The 23,589-nt window shown below is 38.9% G+C and overlaps 2 protein-coding genes across 2 annotated transcripts; one reads left to right on the top strand and one right to left on the bottom strand.

The window, feature by feature from the left end:
- Positions 1-102: 102 nt before the first annotated feature.
- Positions 103-17,092, bottom strand: LOC126376806 (uncharacterized). Its single transcript, XM_050024352.1, has 14 exons — positions 16,940-17,092; positions 16,664-16,867; positions 16,054-16,247; positions 14,306-14,507; positions 12,809-12,907; positions 11,927-12,087; positions 10,018-10,189; positions 9,258-9,329; positions 8,234-8,285; positions 7,745-7,821; positions 3,460-7,372; positions 3,277-3,370; positions 2,635-2,778; positions 103-1,251 (listed from the first exon to the last, which is right to left on the bottom strand). Exons 1-14 carry the CDS (start codon positions 17,090-17,092, stop codon positions 1,089-1,091), a joined length of 5,700 nt encoding a protein of 1,899 aa, XP_049880309.1. The 3' UTR covers positions 103-1,088.
- A 699-nt stretch (positions 17,093-17,791) lies between these two features.
- LOC126376625 (ceramide glucosyltransferase) lies at positions 17,792-23,324 on the top strand. Its single transcript, XM_050024143.1, has one exon. The coding sequence runs from the start codon at positions 18,039-18,041 to the stop codon at positions 19,230-19,232; it is 1,194 nt and encodes a 397-aa protein (XP_049880100.1). The 5' UTR covers positions 17,792-18,038; the 3' UTR covers positions 19,233-23,324.
- Positions 23,325-23,589: the final 265 nt, after the last annotated feature.

Raw genomic sequence — 23,589 nt, 5'->3', positions numbered from 1 at the left:
TATCAATTAATATTAAAAAGTCGAATATTACTAAAAAGTATTTATTAACGACATGGCTTATATTATAACCATTCAAATTATTTACATTGCTGTTATGGAAATCTTCATACTTTAGCTAACATTCTAACAAAATTTCAATCAAATAACATATTAAAATAAACTATGAACTTTGAAACATAAAAACAATTAACATTTGAATTAAACTTATAACTAAAGTACATAAAAATATATATTTCGATATTTATTCGGTTAAGATTTCAATCAACTGTTGAAAAAAAAACTTACATCAAAGCCGAGGAGACGTGTAGAATCAACCAATCAAAGGTAAGATAGAGCGTGTTAGAAGACCCTCTGTTTTCGTTACGGCGTCACTCACTAACACCCATACGTACTTGTATGGCTACCTGTATGTACTTGTGCGGGTGTAAGTGATATCGTAACGATTACTGAGAGGGATGATTCAGCTCATTATTCTGAGTTAATATCGAGTGGAATTTTCCATCGCAAAAGTATACAATTTAAAATAATGTAAGTAATAATACTAAAAAAAGCGACGGAAAATTTCACTTGATATTAACTCAGAACTCATTATCATGGTCAGATTCATCCTCCTTAGTATTTGTTACGATGTCACTAACTCTCAACAACCTACATGGTATGACTAAGTAAGGTTTTTATTATTTTGTGCCTATTTCTGACGGCCACTGACATCCTATAAACAAATAGACTCACAATCGCTAAGGAGTTTTTGCTAAAAAGCGCTCGCGCACCGTGTTGTTAATATACATTAAATTATGTAGATAGTATAAGTTCGTTACCTCAAATTAAGATGTTAAAGCTGTTTAAATAAAGTGCAATATCGATTGTACGGTCACGAGCATTAATATGTATGTATACACTTTGGTACCATGTCACATTAACTTTTTTGACAAATTGAACTGTAAGTCTCACTAAATGTCAAATATGTTAGTGCGACAGAGTCCTAAAGTGGGTACATTATATTGCTCATGACTGTACAGTGTCGTTACACGCCGTGGCTTATCTTTTTTGCAGAGATTGGTTGTGTATTTGTAGCTCATAATAATTGTTTATTCTTCATCGGTGTGTGAGCGCACCATGTGGTCGGCTACGGCCTGCACGTCGTCCCTCAGCAGCGCCACCAGGGCTCGCTTCTGTCGGCAGTCGCGGCGCAGCACCTCGCCCGCTCTCTCCTTCAGCCACGACATGAACCGACCGTCGCGCTCTTCCGCCCTGGAAGCGTAGAATTCAAATTCAAAAATATCTTTATTTAGTAGGTAACACTTTATTGCACAATTAACACTTTCAAGAACAGAACGTCTAATGACTTTCCGATTCCAAGGTGTCTATCTGTTATGAACCATCAATGACCCATGGTCTCTGCCCAGGAAAGGGTTAAAAACAAAACAAACACATGTTATAAATAAAACACCTCCAATGCGTCACATCGAGGCAAGGTGCCCAACAGGCTGGCAGCATTACCCCTCGGAATCGCCAGACTAATTATCTGACAGAAATAACTACCAGCCCTACCGTCCCCGAAGCCCCGATAAGACGCATTGAGAGATCCTTAACAAATATTTTTTTTCTCATTGCTCGGGTACATAATTATTCAAAAATATAAACGTATATAATTATGTTGTTACCTATGTTAATCCCTAACACATGACATAACATACGTAACGTAGGTAACATAGTTACATTGTTTTAGGTTTACGCGCTTATTATCATAGTGCCATGATCACGGGGTGACACTGAACAGTGTCGAAATATCGGGAGTCTCATATCTCTGATTTAAACGCGGTAAGAACCCGTTATTATGTGTTTTAATTATGATAATAACCGCGTAAACCTAAAACAATGTATAAAATGCTAATCTAGAAATAAGAAGCTAATCTAAGAACATCACAAATTAATCAAATTGTTCGTGTGTATGACGTTTGACCACGTTTAACCCTTTCACGGACAGAGACCATAAATAAATAAATAATAAATAAATGGGTCATTGATGGTTCATAATAAGTAGTATGAGATTATGACAACTTGGAATCGGAACGTCATTAGACGTTCTGTCCTTGAAAGTGTTAATGGCGTCATCAATTCTCATACAAACGTCATATGAGAACGCATTCAAAGTTATGGCAGTAACGAAACTTTGCTAAGGTAACTGATTCTTCTCTCGTGTGGGTAGATGGACTACCAACCTCATCAACCCTGGTTTCAGGGTTACTATTGAGCCGCCAAAGGCCCCTGACATGGCTCATGTGACGACTGCGTACCTACTTACATCAGTAAGTAGTAGTAACCGGGACTATCGGCTTAACGTGCCTTCCGAAGCACGGATCATGTTACTTTCTGACAATCGGGTGACCAACCTGTAATGTTCTAACCAAACTAGGGATCACAGAGTGATTTTTTTATAGGTCCCCACCGGGAGTTGAACCCAGGACCTCCGGATCGTGAGCGGAGACTGATTATGTTGTTATTATATTGTTGTTGGTGATTGATTAAATGAAGGAACAGACCTGCTTATGGTCCTGGGACCGGTTGCGAGTGGTGACAAAATAAGAAAAAAAAATTGTTGTTGGGATAATTGAAATTAGTTGCACTACTAACTGTTGATCCATCTCAGAAAATTGTGCGTCTACAAGTTGCGTGACGGCCGTCAGTATACCCACTGCGGTCTCTCTATACGCCTTGCGTCGCTCTTCCTTCAGTTCCGTTAATTGCTTCTGCGCTTCCACGAATAGACCGATGAAGCTGAAAGGTAAGATAATTGTTATCTAAAGGTTGCCTGGAAGAAATTACTGCATGAGAAATAAGGCCGCCTGATGTGCATTTTTTATATTTTTCATATTATGTTTTTTTTTTGACGTGACTTATTGTAGATTTGCCGCAGATGGCATTAACAACTTGGCCGGACAAATGGGGAGCGCTGAAGGCTCTTACCCGGGATATTCTGTGTGTCTTATACTTATTTGTACTCAATAAAGTATATTTATCTTATTATCATTATTTGCGTACATTGACCACATTGGAGATGTCTTTAGAAAAGGTTCAGTACGGTCTACTCTCGACCGGTGTTCGTGTATGAAACGATTGATGAATGTGGAGGATGCAAGAGAAGTGTGTCAGGATCGAAGCAAATGGAATTCTTATCCCGATGGGAAATAGGCGTCAGTTTATGTATGTATGTATCGTTATTTGCATTCTAGTGGCGAGTATGACAACAGAAGTGTAGTGTACGACTATACTCACTCTTTGGTAGTATTTTGGTGAATCTCTACCAAAGTAGTGTCCAGCTTTTCCATCAGTGTCTGTATGGCGTCTGTGGATACATCCATATTATCGGCTGAAATAATACAATATTTATTTTAAGTACTTAACTAAGTAAGTAAGAGAATAATCTACCACATATTTCCACGACATAGAATTGTTTACCTTTACAAGTTGCCGACATCCTCCTCAGCCATTCATCTACATTGGAGCTCTGCGTACTTCCAGATACGTTGACAGTTTCCAAATCCAGTTTTCTCCTTTTAACTTCTAAAGTTTTGGCAACTGGACTCTTCCGTTTCGGTGCAATTTTAGGCGGAGATTTGTCAGATTTTGACGACTTGGATATGGGACTAGATTCATAAGTTGGTCTTAAGATGAATTTATTCGTGGTATTTTTCACAGCCGCTTCAACGCTACGAGAGTTCAAAGTGTCGTCTTTAGACTCCGAGGTATCATGTTTCTTAGGTTTGGTTTTAATCAAGAAATCGTCCAGTTGTATCGGTGATATTTGCGATTTTTTATTCCTAACAAGTCTGGGACTTCGTCTAATTTCCTTTACTTCTTCCGAGCTCGATCTCGGCGTACTTTTAGCTGATGGCAACCACTTAGCTATGTCTTCAGGAGTTAGTTTGGCCAGAGATACGGTGGGCGATCTAACTTTTCGACTGCTTTCACAACTTTCAGAATCAGTATCTCTTATCGATGGCAGCCATTTTGTAACGTCACAATCAAATATATTCCGTCTAATTTTCTCAGACCTCTGCTCTGATGATGAAGGCGAATTTATTTCTCGCATCACTCGTTTTGCAGACTTAATGTCTGCTTCCTTTTCATACTCAATCCCTTCGTTTGATTTGCTTTCATTAGTATCTTTGCTTTTGTTTACTTCTTTATTCAGTTTGACGTAATAATCTTTAATATTTTCATCCATATCTTGTAGTTCCCTCGGCGACAGTTTTTCATTAAGAAGTTTGGGACTGGGTGGTAGTTCGTCAAAATCACCGTGTGCTGTTATACCATCAGTTGCAATTGATTTATCAGAAATTACTTCCGTTCCTGTTATGTCAATCATTGCTAACTCTTTGCTTCTCGACGAATATTTGGAGGATTTGGACCGTGTGATAACCTGATTTTCAATACTTATTATGTCTTCACAAACCATCTCTTGAATGTTAGATTTACTAGATTTGGCGTTCGACTTCTTATAAACTTTTTTATTTGACTTTTCCAGCTCATTCTTAATAAATTTTGTGTCCATTTTTGCGTCTTTTATCGAATTACTATTAAGAGACGAATCCGTTTTATCTTTTGCTTTGAGACTTAATTTGTTACGTTTTGGTTTTTTCGTTTCATTTTTACTCTTTGTTACTTCTTCTGAATTCATCGTATCATCAATGGTATTTATATCGGATATTTTTTCAACAATATTGGATATTCTTGACTCAGTTTTCTTTTTGCATTCATTCAAATTATCGTTAATTATTCGGCCTAGCTCTTCAGTAATATTTATCTGCGGACTATAGTTACCCCTATCATTGTCTGAGAGCATATTTTGTGTAGTAGTAGTATCGTTACATGCATCAGGCCCTTCTTTATATATCTTTTGGACCTTCTGAACGAAATTAGTTGTAAGCGAATCTTCGCCATCATTCTTCCCCTTTTCAGTTTCAATTATAAGTCCTGGTAGGGGGCTTACAGTTCTGTCATCATCTTTTGTAGATTCTGTGAGCTTTTTAACTTCATTCTTTTTGGTATAGTATTTCTCGGTTTTTTTCGCTTTCCGCTTCTTGTCTTCAACTTCAATGTTAGTAGTTTGCTTTATGTCTATACTATCCATTGCATTTTCATCTTCTATAACTTCCAGTTCCGGTACCTTTATGATAGGTTCAGGATTTTTAATGTAGTCTACCGCTTTTTCAACAACAAAAGACGTATTCAGTACTTCCGGCTCTGCTTCTCTCATTCTTTCGTCAACTAAGTCTGCTCGATCGATATCAATTTCACAGGCTTTAGCTTTCGCGTTCTTACGTTTAGTAACTCGTTTGCGTTTCGCTGGTTTGGTAGTTGTTTCAGTAGACGATTCTTTCCCATTTTCTGTATAGTTGACCTTGCTAACAGCGCGACCACGGCGAGTAGACATGACAGAAGTACCGCTGCCTACAGTAGTTGTACTGGTTCGTTTTTGTATCTCAATCTTTTTCTGCTTAAAGTCCTCATCTTCGCTGTCACTTGTGAAATTGAAAATGTCTTTATTAGATTTTTTATCAACAAGTATAATGTGTTCATTATTCTCGACTTTTTCTTTTAATTTCTCAAATACTTCATTGAGCCGTGTGGTCTTTGGTGATGGTGGCGACTCTGCGTTCTTCGTTTTTCTACGGCGAAGAGTTTTGTATTTTTGACGGTCTTTCTCTATATCCTTATAGCAAGTTGCTGCCGATTTAGGAGTTACAGACGCTACCGATTTTGGAGTGACCGTCACTATCGATTTTGGAGTGACTGTTGTTTTCTTTTTAATGTCAGCAAGGGCAACATCATCTTCATCACTCTGTACTATTTCTACAGGCTTATTACTGGCAACTTCATCACTTGGAGGTTTATCAAACAATGCTTCATCATCTTTCGGTGAATACAATTTACGCCTTCTTCGTATAACTGGAGTTTCCATATTATTATCACCTGAATTTTTCTTAGCGTCTGAACTGGAAGTTTTATTAGCGTCACTTTCATTGTTATCTTCAATAATAGTTGACATTTTTGAAACTGGTTCCAATTTGAGCTTACTTTTTGTTTTAGGATTTTGTACTTTTTGTTTCTTTGCAGGAAACTTTAGTTTTATAACCTTTTTCGACTTAGACCGCGTGGCCTTTGCCGGTTTTGTATTTTCCTTGTCTTTCAATTCATCGTTCGAGTGATCAGTATCTGGTAATTGTTTATGCCCCTTCGAACTTGCGCTTATACTCTTAGCCATATCCAAAATTTCATTTTCCGTTTCTTCTTTATCTAAATATTCAGTACATTTATCGAAATCTATGCACACTTTATTTACAATATCGTTTAAACATTCAACGACATGATAATCAGTCAAATCTTCATGCCGTATGTCGAAATCTTCATCAATGTTCGCATTGAGAAACTCTTCACTAGATTCTGAACTCGTTTCATTAATTTTCTTGGCTAATGTTGGACTTATAATAAGATCACCCATCTGATTATGAGCAAAATGTTGACTGAAGAAATCTTCTACCTCTTGAACGTTATACGTCACATCATCAACTTTTTCACTCTTTTCTGTCTCTGTCTTTCTTACAGACTTCCTGCTTTGGTTTCTCTTTCTAACATTGACGTAGTTGACTGGAGTCTCATTTATAACTTCAGTATTAGACTCGTCCGAGGTAGACTTGTCTACTACAATATTCTTTGCTGTTTTAGCTTGAATATTTTTCTTATGTTGAATATTCTTAAATCCTAGATATTGCGTATCTTCTATAGTTTCACTATCCTGTGTCTTACGTTCTTGAGTCTTTTTCCCGTCACCTGTGTTGATCCCACTGTCCGATTCTCGGTCTTTATCTGTGACATTGGCTTGCAAAGCTTCTTTTTTTAGCAATTCAATCAAGTTGTCGGTAGTAAGATCCTTTTCTTTCGGTAAACGGTGGATTGTAGCATTAAGAACTGATTCGTCTGCTGAGCCAACGGTTGCCGCAAAGAGTGAACTTATAGCGCCTTCGGTCTGAGCAACTTTGGCACGTGTTTTCGCGTATTCATTGTCGCTTTGCGAGCGTTTTGTGTTCTTGCGGTTATCTAAAAAAATGTGTTCGTTGTACTCGTCAATTGCGTCTAAATCTCTACTTTTAACCACTTCTCCGTCACTTTGGGACTGTTTCTGTACGATGTAAGCACGGAAGCTTCTTTCAGCGCAGCGTGTCAGTTTGAGTGTGCTAGTGCTGTTTAAACTGTTAGAGATCTCGGATTCGTTCTGTTCACTGACAACAGAGAGTTCAGGGTGTGCGACGACGCTAACGGGCTCTTTGGTAAACTCGTAGTATGGTAAAGCGGATAACTTATCATGCAACTGAAATAATAAAATTGTTGTTGAAGGTAAAGGTATATATTGCAAATTATTCGTTAGGATCTGTATCGTGAAAGTTTGCAGCTAAATGTTATTGTATTGTTACAGTGGCGTCCTCCAATAATACATAATTTTCTTTGTCTATGTCTAACTGAAAATTAGATATCAACCCCTCACGTGCAATGTTATTTTTCGATAAATAAATTGGAATTTATGTACATAGACTATGGCAAGAAAAAATGTGCCCCACATATGGGACATGCACGTATGAGTTTCAAATGTATTGCCTCATATGTGGTTCATACACAGTGAACGTGTTAATATACCTTTTCTATTGCAAACCAAACGTGAAACACTTATAACTACGAGACATACCTGTGCTAAAGACGTTGTGGAGGCGGTGGAAGGGGACCTCAAAAAACCTGGTGGTCTTCTCGACTTTACCATATAACCTGAAACAATTCGTAGGTATAAACAAACAAGTATCATCATGTTTTAATTTAAAAAAAATAGAAGTTAAGAAAAATGGCTTTTCCGAATTGATTCGTGTATGAGTGTTTACCCAAGAAGTGCAGAGTGGAGCAGCGTGGTGGAGCACGCTCAGATTCCTTTGATCGATAGGGGAGGCTCATGTGCAGTAGTGGGACGCATAACATAACATAAGGTCACGACTGTATCCCAATCGGGGTAGTTAGAGGTACATCGATAGTAAGATGAACTAAGTACTCACGCTGAGTTTTCCGTTAGAGCAACGCACGCATAATGTTATGTTTATTTCATATAACCATTAAAAATAACCTCGAAATATTTACATTAAAAATTACACTTAATAATTAGGCGAGTAAGTAATAATACTTTCTGTACCTTGCCTGCGTGGTTTCTCTTTCACAGGATGAGAGAATCTGGACTTTTCATCCTAAAACACAAAAATAATTTACGAAACTGTTTATCAACAACGTCACGTAGATATGTAAATGTTAAACTACCCGCAGGTTAATATGACAGGTGTCAAATTAATTAGCTAAAGCCGAATTTTCACTATGCGAGTACTCTCAGATTAGTCGGCTGGCTTAATCTATGAGCATTAAAGGTGATGTTGATAATCTTAGCTGACACTCCCCTCAAGACCACGCTCAAGTCCCTGTTTTTACACATATAAGAACTGTCATATTGACATGATCAAGTTGAGATTAGTTTTTTTGCCCGATTCCTGCAGACACATCCTAATTTTATTTGCTATACAAGAGGGAAGCAACTGCCATATTTTTCCCTAAAAAAGTAGCATGGAGATGGAGAATGCTACACCGACAAGAGCATGGATCTTAAATTGGGTATTTGACTGGGTCTAGGATGGTCAAAAATCAGTCACAATTTAATTTTCGACTTATTTTCGTATTTTATTTACGACTTAAGTAACAATGAGTACGACGTGTGATTGATTTTATTGATGACGTCACAGGGCAGTATTTCCATACAAACTCCAAAGAAAACTTTCGTTTTGACGTTTCGTAAAAAGTATCTCATTTGACTACGTTGTCGTCAAGTAGCCTATTAAAACACCGTTATTACCGCGTTAAAATATGAAATATCGGGCCAATAGAGTCCCGTACTTTTGGAAGCGTGCGTGGGACCGAAGCCAATAAGTAGAAGTCCCTTAAGAAATTTTATTTATCAATTAAGTAACGATTACGTCGTTTGACCGCTTTTATGGATGACTTCCCAAGACAGTATTTCCATACAAACTCCAAAGAAAACTTCCGTTTCGACGTTTCGTAAAAAGTATCTCATTTGACTAGGTTGTCAAGTAGCCTATTAGTGATGATGACGACTCTGGCACACCACTTTCGCTTCCTCCACTCTCATCAAACATTTAATGAACACATCTCACCATACTATTCCTTCTACTTCTGCATGGCCTCGAAGGTGACGCGATGGCAGTATCTTCAACGTCCAACAGCAGCTGAAATCAGTAAACGTAGTATGAATAGCGACACAGCATAACAAAAATGTCTTGCACAATACAAACCAAAACCCCCGGCCCGCTGACTATAGATGTAAGGCCGGTTTAAAACCTTTTAAATCAATCCGTTTAAAACTGAAACTGCATTTTTGTAGGTTAAAAACGGCTGCTGTTAATGTCTATGTTTTTCTTAATTACTTATAATAAATGATTTTTTTTTTATTTTTCTCAAGTATTTTACAATATCGAAATTGTGGACCTCCCAGTAAGCAATTTAATATGCTCGTATTGGGAGTGACCACGCTGCTTCCGAGGGTTACAATATAGAAATACTTAACTTAAAAATAAAATAAAGTGAAAAGAAGAACAAAAAGTGAAATGTAAAGAAAAATTTGCATGCATTATTAACTATTTCAAACAGAGTGTGTGTGTGTATGTATGTAGGGGGTTGAGTAACTTTTGTCAAGAGTGTTTCAACCTCCTGATGCGTTAGACCTTTGAGCCACTCAACCAACACTGGTTTACAATTATAAAATGTCATGGAGTATATTTTGAGTTTTCTGTTTGCAATGCTGTATAGATTGCGTGTTATATTGTCTGCCAGCAAAAGCTGTCCGCACTGGTAATTAATTATACTTAACTACATTTTCTTGATTTTACCGAGGTAGAGATATAACGGAGTACTAACCTGGTATTTATCTTGGAACACAGTCCGCAGCGCGGTGTCGACGCGCCCCAGGTTGCTGCATGAGCTGATGACGATGGTGACGTCACACTGGTCGTCGAACACCCTCGCCGCAGACGGAGCCAACACCGGAGGCTGTGACGTCATCACTGATATCGCTACTGCGTTTGCTTCTCTGCAAAGTTAAGTTAGACATGTGTCCGGGATGATTATCTGACATATGAGGTCGATGACCGACCTTACCAACCGAACATGACGTAACGTAACATGATATAATGACGTATCTCTATACGGTTAGTGCGAAAGAGACATACATATGGTCTCTTCCATACTAAGCTGTATACTGTTAGTGCGAAAGATAATAAATAAATAATAAACGTTTATTGCATTAATGCAGGTTAGGTACATTGCACATTACAGTGCATAAAAATAGTAAGTATCACCAAATTCTACTTTTTCAAGCATACACAATGAAAGAACGGACGGTACAAATTACATTACGTTAACTACTGCCTATATGTATAATAAATATCAATTAATAAAATATCTTAAGCTACCCATATTGATAAAATATTAAAACTAAAATAACAAAACACCAAAATAAAAACAATCTAAATATTCTTTGACGCTGTAAAAGCATTTCTCCATAAGCCAGTCTTTTAACTTAATTGTAAAATCTTTAAATTTTAAACTTTTTAAATGTTCTGGTAGATGATTAAATATATTTATGCACATTATATAACTATTTCTATCCACAAGTTTGAGTCTCGATGAGGGTTTATATAATTTGTTACGATATTGAGACCGTAGAACTCTTTTGTACACTTCGTGGTTTTGTGGAAACATGCTCTTGTTTATTACAAATTTACAGACTTCAAATATATATAGACATGACAGCGTTAGGATTTTATATTTTTGAAAATAAGGTCGACAAGAATCAGTCCGACGTAGACCGTAGATAGCTCTGACGCATCTTTTTTGTAACATAAAAGCTTTGTTACTATCGGGAGAGTCTCCCCAGATGACAATACCATATCGTAGCAAAGAACTGACATATCCATGGTAAGCGATATGAGCAGAATGAACTGTAACAACTTCACGTATTCTTCTTAACGGGAATACAAAGCTACTCAACTTCGAGCAAAGATGCGATATGTGATCTTTCCAGTTACAGTGGCTATCTAAATTAGACTAAAAGAGACGTACATTATGGTCTCTTCCATACCAAGCTGCATACTGTCAGTGCGAAAGAGACATCGCTCGGGTCTTTCGCACTAGGCGGTGTATTTTATCTGTCTTGCTGTCATTCTAATCATGCTGCGTTTTACAGGGTTTAAAGGCCCTATCATATTACGTGATTCATCGGCCACGATGCGTCGGGATCGGGCTGTGTATACATCGGGTGGGCAGGGCTACAATTTCGACACATATTTAATATACCTACGCGATGTATTTGTTCGAGCATGATCATCATCAGCCTATTAACGTCCCCACTGCTGGGGCACGGGCTTTCCCTATGGATGGATAGGGAGATCGGGCCTTAAACCATCACGCGGGCCCAGATACATGATTCGAGCATGATATTATGTTGCAAATTGGAAGCAACGATGGTGAATGTCGGTGTACGGGCAAACCAAAGTTGGTTTTTGTTGCACCGTCAATTGTAAAAAAAATGTATTAAGTACTGTACTTATTTTTAATAAAAAAAAATGTATCGTGCCTTATATATTGTCTAAGCACGATAAGTTGCTAGCTTGACAAGAGTTGCAGGTTCAAGTCCCGTCCGAGTCAGATTTTTTTTCGATTTAAACTTTCTCTTTGCACCAACAGTGGCTGGAAAGTGTCTTTGATTACTTGTGGCTCTGCCCGCCTCATTAGGGATTACGGGCGTGAGTTTATATATACCACTAACCTGTATAACTTGACAAGTTGCGCAGTATCCCTGTGGATGAGGAGTGTCTCGCATGCAGGCCCATACACGCCCAGACAGTCCAGTGCTTCAGGAAGGAGTATCACGCTCATTGAGTCGCTGCCTGTGTTTATGTCGAGCCACATCTCGCGATTTTCATTGCCCTGTAGAATATAACGTAGCGTCACGCTTGCATCCCCGAAGGGGTAGGCAGAGATGTATATTACACCCACGCCAGTGGCGGCCCCAGCAAAATATTTAGGTAGTACGCCTCACAGTGGCGCTCCTCAAAATACTTTTCTTTATTTTTTTACGATTATAATTAAAACATTATATAATAACGGGTTCTTACCGCGTTTAAAGTAGGGATATGATTTTTTCGATTAGTTTACGGCCACCGAAATATACCTATTACTTATTGGCCACTTGACAACCCAGTCAAATCAGATATTTTTTACGAAATGTCAAAACGAAAATTTTCTTTCCCTGTGTCCCTTCTATTAGTCAGTATCCCATTTTTCACGGTGTCCGCTTACCTAACCTAAAAATTTGACAGGTCCGGTTTCTTACAGAAGCGACTGCCTACCTTCCAACCCGCGAAGGGAAAATCAACCCAATACAGGTCAGGTCACATAACTCTGAAAATGCATTCCTCGGGAATTTGGGTTTCATCACGATGTTTTCCTTCACCGCTGAGCACGTGATAATCATTTATGACAAAATTCAAAACATTTGTTGTTCGAAAACAAATTCGACAATGTTTATTCTGTGTCAGAGTAATGAAATCAAACACATATATTTCAGGATTCACAAGTCTTAACACCACTAGAACTTCAATAATTCCTTTTTACGCCAAAAAATCGTAAAATAGGTAAATCTGCTTACCGATATGACAATGATGTTCCCGACTGCCAGCCTCCTACAGACAACTGACGTCACCAGTTTGTTGAATTCATTGCAGTTATTCAGAAACTCTCGGGCATCCTGAGAAAACGTTTGTACATACTTCTTATTAAACGAGTCTCAAAGACGTGCTCACTGAAACTTTGCCAAATTCAACCCCTAAGTGGGTAAGAAAGGGGTGGCAAAGTTTGTATGTAACTTCTATAGCTTCAATATTAACGTTTCGCGCGAAGTCCCAGGTCTTCTCTTCTATCGTGTGGGTTGTGAGGTGGATTACCAACCTCATCAACCCTGTTGTCAGGGTTATAATTGAACCGCCAAAGGCCCCTGACTCATGTAACTGTTAAATATGGCAACCCTTTACCATAATGTCAAACTAGGTAACGTTTTACTTCTTCCTATTATCTCTCTGCAATTATGTCTGCCTGTTATACATCGATAATTTTTATTCTCTCTCAATGTAATCCAAGACCTCAGTACAATTCCATTTATATTTGTGACGTGTTAACAACAAGTGTTTACAAAGACAATATAGGTAGTGTTCGTCTGTGAAGCCCTGCTGTTTTAATGCTTACACCCTCTGTCTCCATCAACCAGCTTTTATAGTAACGACTACTTACACCAGTAAGGAGTAACCGGGACCAACGGCTTAACGTGCCTTCCGAAGCACGGATAATCTTACATTTCAGACAATCAGGTGATCAGCCTGTAATGTCCTAAGCAAACTAGGGATCACAATGCGATTTTTGTGATATGTTCCCACCGGGGTTCGAACCCGGGACCTCCTGATCATGAGCCCAACGCTCAACTACTGGACCACAGAGGCCGTCGCAGGTAACAGTATATTTATACGAGTTGTTCAGAACTTGCAGGTTTGAATCACCTTTGGTTTGGTTTGGTCCCGGCTATTAGCGGTAAAACACCTCCACCAACCCGCAGTCAAGCAGCGTGGCGGAGTATGCATACCCCCTACAGTTGATTGAGGGGAGGCCTGTGCCCAGCAGTGGGACGTATATAGGCTGTATAAGTTATGTACCTATGTTCAGAAAAGCAATTCATCTGAAAAAGCAACATTACCTTTTGACATTTGATGGCGTTGCGCACATAATTTTATATGCGCAAATGTCACAAATGAGGAAGTGCTAGTAAGAGTAAGGGAAAAGAGACAAATACTGAGAATTATTGAGGACAAAAGAGGCAAGATGATTGGACACCTAATAAGACACGACGAATTTATTAAAAACATCATAGAAGGAAAGCTACAAGGAAAGAGAGGAAGGGGAAGACCAAGAAGAGCTTACACGGAACAGATTAACAACAAAAAGGTTAACGTCGTGTCTTATAGGGAAGTCAAGGAATTTGCCTTTGATAGACTGGAATGGAAAATGCTACACTGACAAGAGCGTGGCTCTTAAATTGATGATGAAATGTCAAATGCTTTTTAGATGAATAGCTTCGATGTGGGCTTTTCAATTTGACCTGAAAGAAGTTCTTCCAGCTGTTGTGCAGGAAAACAGCGACGGCGGCGGGCGGGTAGAGGTGCGGCGGCAGCCAGGAGGCGGCGGCTTGGCGGCGGGCGGCGGCGCAGGCACGCGGCTGCAGCCAGCGCAGCAGCGCCTCCAGCGACCACTGCTGCGTCGCCGCGTCGCCGCACGTCGCCAGCAGCGACGACAGCCGCACGCTGCGAACGAACTCGACATCAATACGTACACACCCAGCATACACATACATAAACTCAGGCCTAGGCCTATTTCCCACCGCGATCAGCGAGATTAGCACCGTATGCACGCGACTCTTTCTCGCCTCGACATACGTCACCCGTCACTCTCACACAGTACTGCACAGAAAGAGACAGACGATCTCTGTCGCGGCGAGAAAGAGTCTCGTGGTTACGGTGCTAGGCCCACAGCTGTTTAAAAGGCCAGGTCAGGTAGCTAACGGCCGTGGTCCAGCGGTTGAGCGTTGGGCTCACGATCCAGAGGCCCCGGGTTCGAATCCCAGTGAGGACATATCACAAAAATCACTTTATGATCCCTAGTTTGTTTAGGACATTACAGGCTGATCACCTGATTGTCCGAAAGTAAGATGGTCCGTGCTTCGGAAGGCACGTAAAGCCGTTGGTCCCGGTTACTACTTACTGATGTAAGTATGTAGTCGTTACATGAGCCATGTCAGGAGCCTTTGGCGGCTCAGTAATAACCCTCATACCAGGGTTGATGAGGTTAGTATTCCACCTCACAACCCACACGATAAGAAGATAAGTAGCTACTTTAAACCGGCGAGCATGAAGAGATTCTTTGATGAGAGTGGAAGAAGGGAAAATGACGTGTTAGGATCTTAGTAGGTGGAATGAGGAGCTCGGTGGCGCAGCGGTCAACGCGCTCGGTCTGCGATTGTTGAAGTAAAGCAACTTTCGCGAAGGCCGGTCATAGGATGGGTGACCACAAAAAAAAAGTTTTCATCTCGAGCTCCTCCGTGCTTCGGAAGGCACGTTAATCCGTTGGTCCCGGCTGCATTAGCAGTCGTTAATAACCATCAATCCGCACTGGGCCTGCGTGATGGTTTAAGGCCCGATCTCCCTATCCATCCATAAGGAAGGGCCGTGCCCCAGCAGTGGGGACGTTAATGGGCTGATGATGATGATGAGGTGGAATTCCGTGGTCTCTGCCTACCCCGAAGGTAAATAGACGTGATGTTATAATGTATGCAAGTGTATTTCCCACCTTTTTTGTCGTGACGTATTTTAGATTTGCAGCAGATGGCATTAACTATTTGGCCGGACAAATGGGGAGCGCAACAACACAACATTTTTGTTTTTTTTTTATACTATTACCAGATTTCATGTTGAACAATTCATTTTGACGTGACTTATTGTAAATCTGCCGCAGATGCCATTAACTACTTGGCCGGACAAATGGGGAGCGCTGAAGGCTCTCACCCGGTACAACGATTAAGACAACAGGTCTGGGGGTGCCCAGTTGCTTATGTTGAACAGGATGTGCCAGTTTCATTAGTAGATAACCAAAAAAGTTTTCAGATTTTGTCATTTATAGAATTTGTCGTTTTAAGACTAGTGTGTCATTTCCAGAATATGGCATTTATCAACTAAACCGTTCTGAAGAATAATAAAGAGCATGAGATATTATAAGCTTTATGTACATGGCATTATACGGCATGGCATATATGTATGCCATATAGGTAAAAAAAAATGGCAAAATAAATCTTACAAGTAATGGTCCAGTTTCGGCCTCAAAGCTTGTCTGACTTCCCTAGAGGACTCTGCACAAAAGAGGTTGAATGTGTGGAGTATCTCATATCTCTGGTAGACTTCTGGTTTCCCGCTGGTGGCCAGGTCGAGCATGCACTCCGCTGTCTCCTCCACCAAGATATTGCTCATAGAATTATCTTTTTGTCTTATTTCCTAAAAATAAAAGTTAATAAAGAAACTAAAAAAGTGTTAACTTATTATTTCTTTTTTTTATACATTTTTTGTTTATAATTTCCTGAAAAGTAGGTATTTAGTCATTGTAAGGAAAGAACTGATAATTTTACCTACATTGGAATACAATAATTTTCAGCCTGCTTTTAAATTTTCTTAATGAAGGTAGATCTAATAATTAATTGTACATTGTAAATATTTGAACATCAATTTGAATGCAGGCTGGTAGAACTTTACCTTGATATACTTAAGAATAAACAATCTCCATTCTCTTGGGTATATACTAATAAACTTTAAAAAATAGCACCAAACGAAGCAAGAGTGCAGGACTCCTGGAGCAGGAGTATAGTTAATATAGTATTTAGGTACTTTTGTAGATTATCTTAAGTCAAACTAACCTTGATAAATCCAAGCAAATGCTTCAAGAACATCCACCAGTGTATGTGATGGGATATGAGATGTTTTCTCACAGCGTCTAGCCAGTATTGAATGAGTCCTATCAACTCTGAACCAAGTAAACCCCTTATTTTTAATGGCGGCGAACTGAGCATTCTCGCAAATAGTATGAACGCGGCGCCAATACCATCACATTTGTTGAAGTACTGAAAACCACAAGATAATTATATAATTATTGAACAAATTTATGAATAAAAACTAAGAACTTAAGACCTTACCTCAATTTCCAAACATCTAATCTTTTTCAAACATGAAATTGTCGACATATTTAACAAAATTTCTACATTGTTATGTTTATTTTCCAAATATTGAGTTAATTCTATGTAATCATTCAATGAATTAACACTGTTTAACCGGTTACACATATCCATTTTACTAAATTATTTGTGGAAAACTAATAAAAACAATTACGAAGACATGACGCTTCAAACTTAGCGTTTTCCCGCGGTATGGGAACTTTTTTAATTTTAATAATGCTGCCAGTTCGCACTTCGCAAAAATATAAAATGTTAACGTTCCTGAGAAAAGTGATATTTTTACCAAACTAGCAATAACAAAATATTATATAAAAAAATTAAAAAGCAGATGCCTTGGTGTTTTTCATTGCACTATTAGGTGGATCGGTGGATCTTCGAACACAGAGTTTTTATGAACGCAAAAATATCCTAGATTATTTTGTCTTTTTGCAAATAGGTATCTAGTTAGAACTTACATTATGTTGTCGTTATACATAAGTTCTAACTAGATATTTGCAAAAAGACAAAATATTCTAGGATATTTTTGCGTTTACGGTAATGATATTGACTTCAGAACGACCCCTTCGATTTTTATCCGACCCGAATCCGATAGGTAATGTCAGACAATAGAAAATTACTGTGAGATGAGATGTCGCCTTGTCGCTTAGCCTTGTCGCCAGTCTGTGCCTGTGTTTCAGTTATGTTATGTAGATTATTTTTTATGACGTTGATATATTACTTATTTTGTTTTTTTTTCCTACAAGCTATTAATAATTTGAAAATAAAACTGGCAACATTAATTTTCTAAAAGCTGTCAGTCCAGTCAGTCGGCCGATAACGTCACGCGATTTCAATGAAATGAAATCAGTCATAAATCCGATTACGAAGTAAAGCGGTCGGTCAGGTGGTAAAGATAACGCGTTAAGCAAAATGATGAATCAGTTATCGAAGTTTGTGTATTTCTTTCCGTTTCTTTATCAGTCCGGTGTTATGATCGCGTCGTAGCGCACGGCTCTTGATACTCGAACCCAGTCGATTTTATGTGGCCCGAACGAAAGACAGGCACAAGGATTTTACAATTATGATGCCTATGGTGTATACAGTGTACGGTTTTGCGATATTCTTTATAATCGCATGGGTGTGTTTGTGGTTAATTCACATTATGGCTTTTTCATACTCGAAGTGGAAGCTGCACCGAACGGTGGACCGGTCGCCACCGGAGTTGCCGTACCCCGGCGTGACGATCTTGAAGCCACTCACCGGCGTTGACCCCAACCTGTTCTCGAACATAGAGACGTTCTTCACGCTCGACTATCCGACTTACGAAATCTTGTTTTGCGTGGAGAACGAGCACGACCCAGCCGTGATGCTGGTGAATAGTTTGCTGCACAAGTATCCGCATGTGGAAGCGCGGCTCTTCGTGGGGGGAACGCGCGTCGGCGTCAACCCTAAGATTAACAATATGCAGAAGGCTTACCTGGCGGCGCAACACCCTTTCATCCTCGTGAGTGACGCCGGCATCCGCATGCGCGAGGATACCTTGCTGGACATGGTTCAGCACATGCGGGAGGATGTCGCTATAGTGCACCAGATGCCGTTCGCGTGTGACGCGGAGGGCTTCGCCGCTGTCTACGAGAAGGTGTTCTTCGGTACGGCGCAGGCTCGCATGTACCTTGCGGCGGATCTGCTCGGCATAAATTGCCATGTCGGAATGTCCTCGCTGGTTCGCCGTTGCGCGCTGGATGAGGCGGGTGGACTAGCCGCCTTCGCGGATTACTTAGCCGAAGACTATTTTATCGCGAAAGCAGTGACGGGGCTCGGTTGGCGTATGCGAGTAGCGTCCCTGCCAGCGCTGCAAAACGCGGGCGCCCGGTCAGTGGGCGCGCTGCAGGCGAGGCTGAAGCGCTGGGCGCGGCTGCGCATCGCTATGGTGCCCACGACGGCCATGCTGGAACCTCTCAGTGAGTGCCTGCCGCTGGGCGCGGGCGCTGCCTGGGCGGCCGGCGAGCTCTTCGGCGCGGAGCCCCTTCCATTCTTCCTTGTGCATGTGCTAGTGTGGTTTTTATCTGACTGGTTGATGCTCCGATCAGTGCAAAATGGTTCACCACCATTCACAAAAGTACAATTCCTATTGGGGTGGGTGTGGAGTGAGTGCTGTGCGCCATTTGTTTTGGCAGCAGCGCTACTGAACCCAGAGATCTCATGGAGGACTCGGTGCTACCGGCTGGACTGGGGCGGCCGTGCCCATGAACTCAAACCTAAGCTCAAATTCTGAGCATGCCCAGTTCCGTACTTGAAAAAGCTTTAATTTGAAAGTAGTTTACTTTGTAAATTACTGCTGTGTGAATGTGTGGATGGTCCTTTTTAGTTCTAAGTGTTTATTTTTAATTTCTATTTATAGTTTTGAAAGGTGGATACTTTTGTTTTAGAAAGAATTGTACAATATAGGATAAAGCTTTGTTGGATTACATTCAAGATAATTGCTACTGACACTTGCATTGGTCAAAATTGTGAAGAACATACTTTTTTTATGTTCTTTTTGTATTGTTTTTTGCATTGAAGTTTTTCTAGTAACTTCATTTTTGTTTGATAAAAAAGTTATAAATAGTATGGGCAGATGTGTACGTTATCACTGAGCAGTACCACATGATGCTATCATAGACATGATGCGATGATTCAGCCTCTTATCAAATATTTATGCTAAATACTTGAGTTTATTGATATCATACTCATAATGTAGATAGTTGTGAATCACTTTAATTAATGTTACATGCCTGTACTGAAGTTTGAAACTTATGGAATTTACAAGAAAATTCCAGTCTCTGTCATCATATAAATATGCTGGCATACAAACAAATTTCTAGACAGACTAGATGTCATAACCAGTAGCTGTTATAGGGAACCCAGTGATCACATTTCAACCACAAAACCATTTGATATGACTCTATATTCTATCCATTTCTTAAGAACCTTGAAATATAATCTCTTATATGAATTCATTTGTGAACATTTCCTTACAAAGTGACTGTTGTTCTATTCTAAAAATATGTACAGGGTGTACTCATAATATACAAACAATATTCTCTAATATTCTGCTAATTTTAATTTCATCAATACATTCATTTTAAGTAGGTACCTTTGGACAAGTTTAGTACAGGCTGGCAAAAAAGGGATGAGTGGTATTATAAATACAACAAATTAATATAGTACTTGTGTGTAATGATAAAAAACACCTTTTACATTACTAACTCAGTACAACCAGTGTTACCTGGCAGAATGTGTCATTTACCATCTACTTTTTGCCATACTGTATATACGTAGAAATGTGTGATAAGATAACATGTGAATTATTATAAAAACTTACAGGTCTGATATGGGACCAAAAACCATGAAGATTTATTTTGTGATTTCTAAAGTGAAAACATTTTTATTTACAGATAGTTTAGGCGTAATGTTTGTACCAAAGAGTTGTCGAGATTTAAGACTGTAGGTAGAAAGGCTGGTTGAGTATTACTAAAGACCTTTGAGGCGAGTATATAAAAAAAAATAGACCAACAATTTTGGTAATTTATTAGAATGTATAAAGATAACGGAATGTGCTGCAAGGTGTGCACAAACGAGGCCTCCAAGCAATTTTTGCGCAGTTCCCATTTCCGGGAATGTGACTCACGGCAAATTCGAGGCGCGGGCGCGACGTTCTTTGCTGTGATCCACAAACTGCAAATGTTTTAAGTTGCAATATATGCGCAGTTTCGAGTAAACCATATTACTAGAATTCTTATTAGATTTTTCATGTTCGTCGCAAGTTTAAATCGTCTATTATTACGTAAAGATTTTTAATATTCTGCAACTATTATTTATTACTTTGATTTTACTCTACGTGCTATAAATTGTATGTTATGTAGTAATCAGGCTCGGAAGTGACGCAGCCTTGAGTCACATGAGCATGAATGACTTATTCTGTTTTGTCAAACCATTTACTTCATGTATGTAGGTATGTAAGTTCAAAATAAATAATGATGATTATTACGAATATAGCCTAGCGGAAGATATTTCCCCCGAAGTTTGAAACTTCTATTGTATTAATATATTTTTAATTAGCGGACGTACAACGGCACTACTTTTGATCAGTCGACAATTTGTAAAGAGCAATGCATACATGTACCAGTTCTAAATAAGATTATCTACAGTTTTATTTGCAGTAATTATAATTTGCACAAAATAGTATGTAACTTATCTCCAGCCATATTGTGCAAATTCCACTTTGTGCAAAGAAGATTGTTTAGCTAAAGCTGCAAATATACATTGCTGAGACTTGTAACTTTTTAAAGGTCTGCGGTAGATGCTTAACCAGATACGTCCAAAGGTACTTTATATATTACTTTACGCAAATATATTTCTGTAATCTTGCCATAATAATACTTAACAATGCAAACCAATGTTTATAATGACATTATTTTAAGTACATATTTAAAGTTGTAAAAGGCGCGCGTATTCTAAATCTGTCAAATTTTGAATTTGCATCGATTATTAGTTAAACATTTAAATTTACATGTCGGAACTATAACCCGACGCCGTTTCCATGCCGGATTGCCAGCGAAATGTGCTTCACTAGCTACGATTCGGTGCGGGGTTCACCTCCATTCTGCCGTATATATACGTATTAGGCGGAATATACATATGTATATATATATATGGTAAATGTATGGTATATTAATATGTATACATATTATATATATGTTCAACTTAAAAGACCTTCACCTATGTATAATCTAATTGCGTAATATAATTAACTGCCCAGTTACAGACTTAATTCAACAAACGCTTATTCAGCTGTCTACACGTGACAATTTTACAAGTCATTAAGATAATTTACTTTCTCACGATATGTCGTGAAAAGGTAATTTTATTTTATCTACCTACTTACTAGATATACCTATTACCTAAAACCTATGAATATACTTTCTACTAAACTAGCGGCTCGCTATAATACCACTAGAGTCGATTCATTCTTTGAAATATTTATCCTCTCAGACGACGCCCTGACCCGAAGGTCGCGCCCAACTGGGCACCCTCAGGCCTGTTGTCTTAAACGTTGTACCGGGTGAGAGGCTTCAGCGCTTCTCATTTGTCCGGCCAAGTAGTTAATGCCATCTGCGGCAAATCTACAATAAGTCATAAAAAAAGCTCGCTATAATGGCAGTTTTTGCGTTAGTCCCGCTTGTCATGATTTTGTTCATATAGTTATAAACTATATTGATGGGGCGAATTGCTATACTTTATTATATCAAAACTCCATCATAGCGGGTCTCTAGTGTACTATGCTCAGACCACTTACGAACTGTAGAGGTTGAATCCATACTCCATGGAGCATACTTTATCCGTTGACCAGTTAGCGTATTTCGTAGTTTTGATAGACAAAAAAGATCTGTAGAAACTCAAAATCAAATTCATTTATTCAATGTAATTTTTTAAGATTAACTTGTCGATTGTGAAATTTCTCTATATATTTCAATTTGATAGGAAATTACGTTAAATAATAATATGAATAAATAAAAAAAAAACAAATAATATGAATTTGATTTTGTCTTTTCACTTAACAAAATACGTCTATAAGAACCGTTTTAGAAAGGGGTAGCGTTTCAGGCAGGTACATGACAAATCTGTATAACCTCACCCCACAGAGATCTTTTTTCTAAGAACCAAGGACTCAGGCATTTCATTTGATTCATTAATTAAATAAGCGATAGGATTCTGGTCATTTGTTAACCTATTTACGTGCGTAAATTTAACAATGGCTATACCATAGCTTGCCTGATTAATAGTTATACGTAACTCGACGAAGTATTTTAGGATAGTAGCCAACCTACTTGTCTCAAGTTTGAAGTCGGTTAAAGGCGTAACTATTTGCCTTACGCCGAGTTACGCCAAATGCAATCAAGGCTGTATGTAGGTAGGTAGGGTCACACAAAAACGAAAATAGTGTTTAAATATGACAGTAACTTGACTTGTACAATTGTTATTAGTAGACAATTAGGTACCAAAAGGGACACTACGGTTATATTACTTATAATAAGTAAATGATTGTATTTTATTTCGTCGATCCATCTGTGAATTGATCTTAGACCGGTGCTTAGTCAATGCCGCTGAGTGAACCCTTCTGTTGCCTAGTTATAGATAAAAATATAGTACAAATGTAAACAGTGAAACAAATTGTGTTATTATAACTAAATTTTAAACTTAAAATACAAGTTATTATACGCTTTTGTGACTTATAACAATCCAAGTATTTTGAACATGTCTATCAATGAAAAACAGCTTCAAATTATCAAAAAACAAAGTTTAATTGAATAAACTTTGCGGTGAATACACTGTCTTATTTGTCTGACCCTTTTTATCTGCGTTTATCCCATTTGTTTTGAGTTGGCGTATCTGAAGCTATTGGCAGGACCGGCTTGCCGAACTTCATGTGACGTCACGAATCGGGGATCGCCATCTTGGCTGCTTACGCGGTACGACAGAATCAAATCGATGTTCGTTTTGTTCCAATCTGAGTCGGCTTCGTCTTAACCGGTAGGGCCTCGTTTTGTACAAAGCGACTGCTCTGACCTTCCAACCCGAAAAGAAAACAA

This window comes from Pectinophora gossypiella, chromosome 21 (genome assembly GCF_024362695.1).
Source record: "Pectinophora gossypiella chromosome 21, ilPecGoss1.1, whole genome shotgun sequence".
NCBI lineage: Eukaryota > Metazoa > Arthropoda > Insecta > Lepidoptera > Gelechiidae > Pectinophora > Pectinophora gossypiella.
The sequence above is the reverse complement of the archived record's forward strand: the minus strand, read 5'-3'. Positions and strand labels throughout refer to the sequence as shown.

Excerpts from the sequence above, each read along its gene's own strand:
- LOC126376806 (XM_050024352.1), bottom strand. The coding sequence starts at position 17,092 with ATGGATATGTGTAACCGGTTAAACAGTGTTAATTCATTGAATGATTAC. Across the intron at positions 8,286-9,257 it reads GAAGTAGAAGGAATAGTATG|GATGAAAAGTCCAGATTCTC; the intron begins GTGAGATGTGTT and ends TTTGTGTTTTAG. Across the intron at positions 7,373-7,744 it reads CCACAACGTCTTTAGCACAG|TTGCATGATAAGTTATCCGC; the intron begins GTATGTCTCGTA and ends TTATTATTTCAG.
- LOC126376625 (XM_050024143.1), top strand. The coding sequence starts at position 18,039 with ATGATGCCTATGGTGTATACAGTGTACGGTTTTGCGATATTCTTTATA.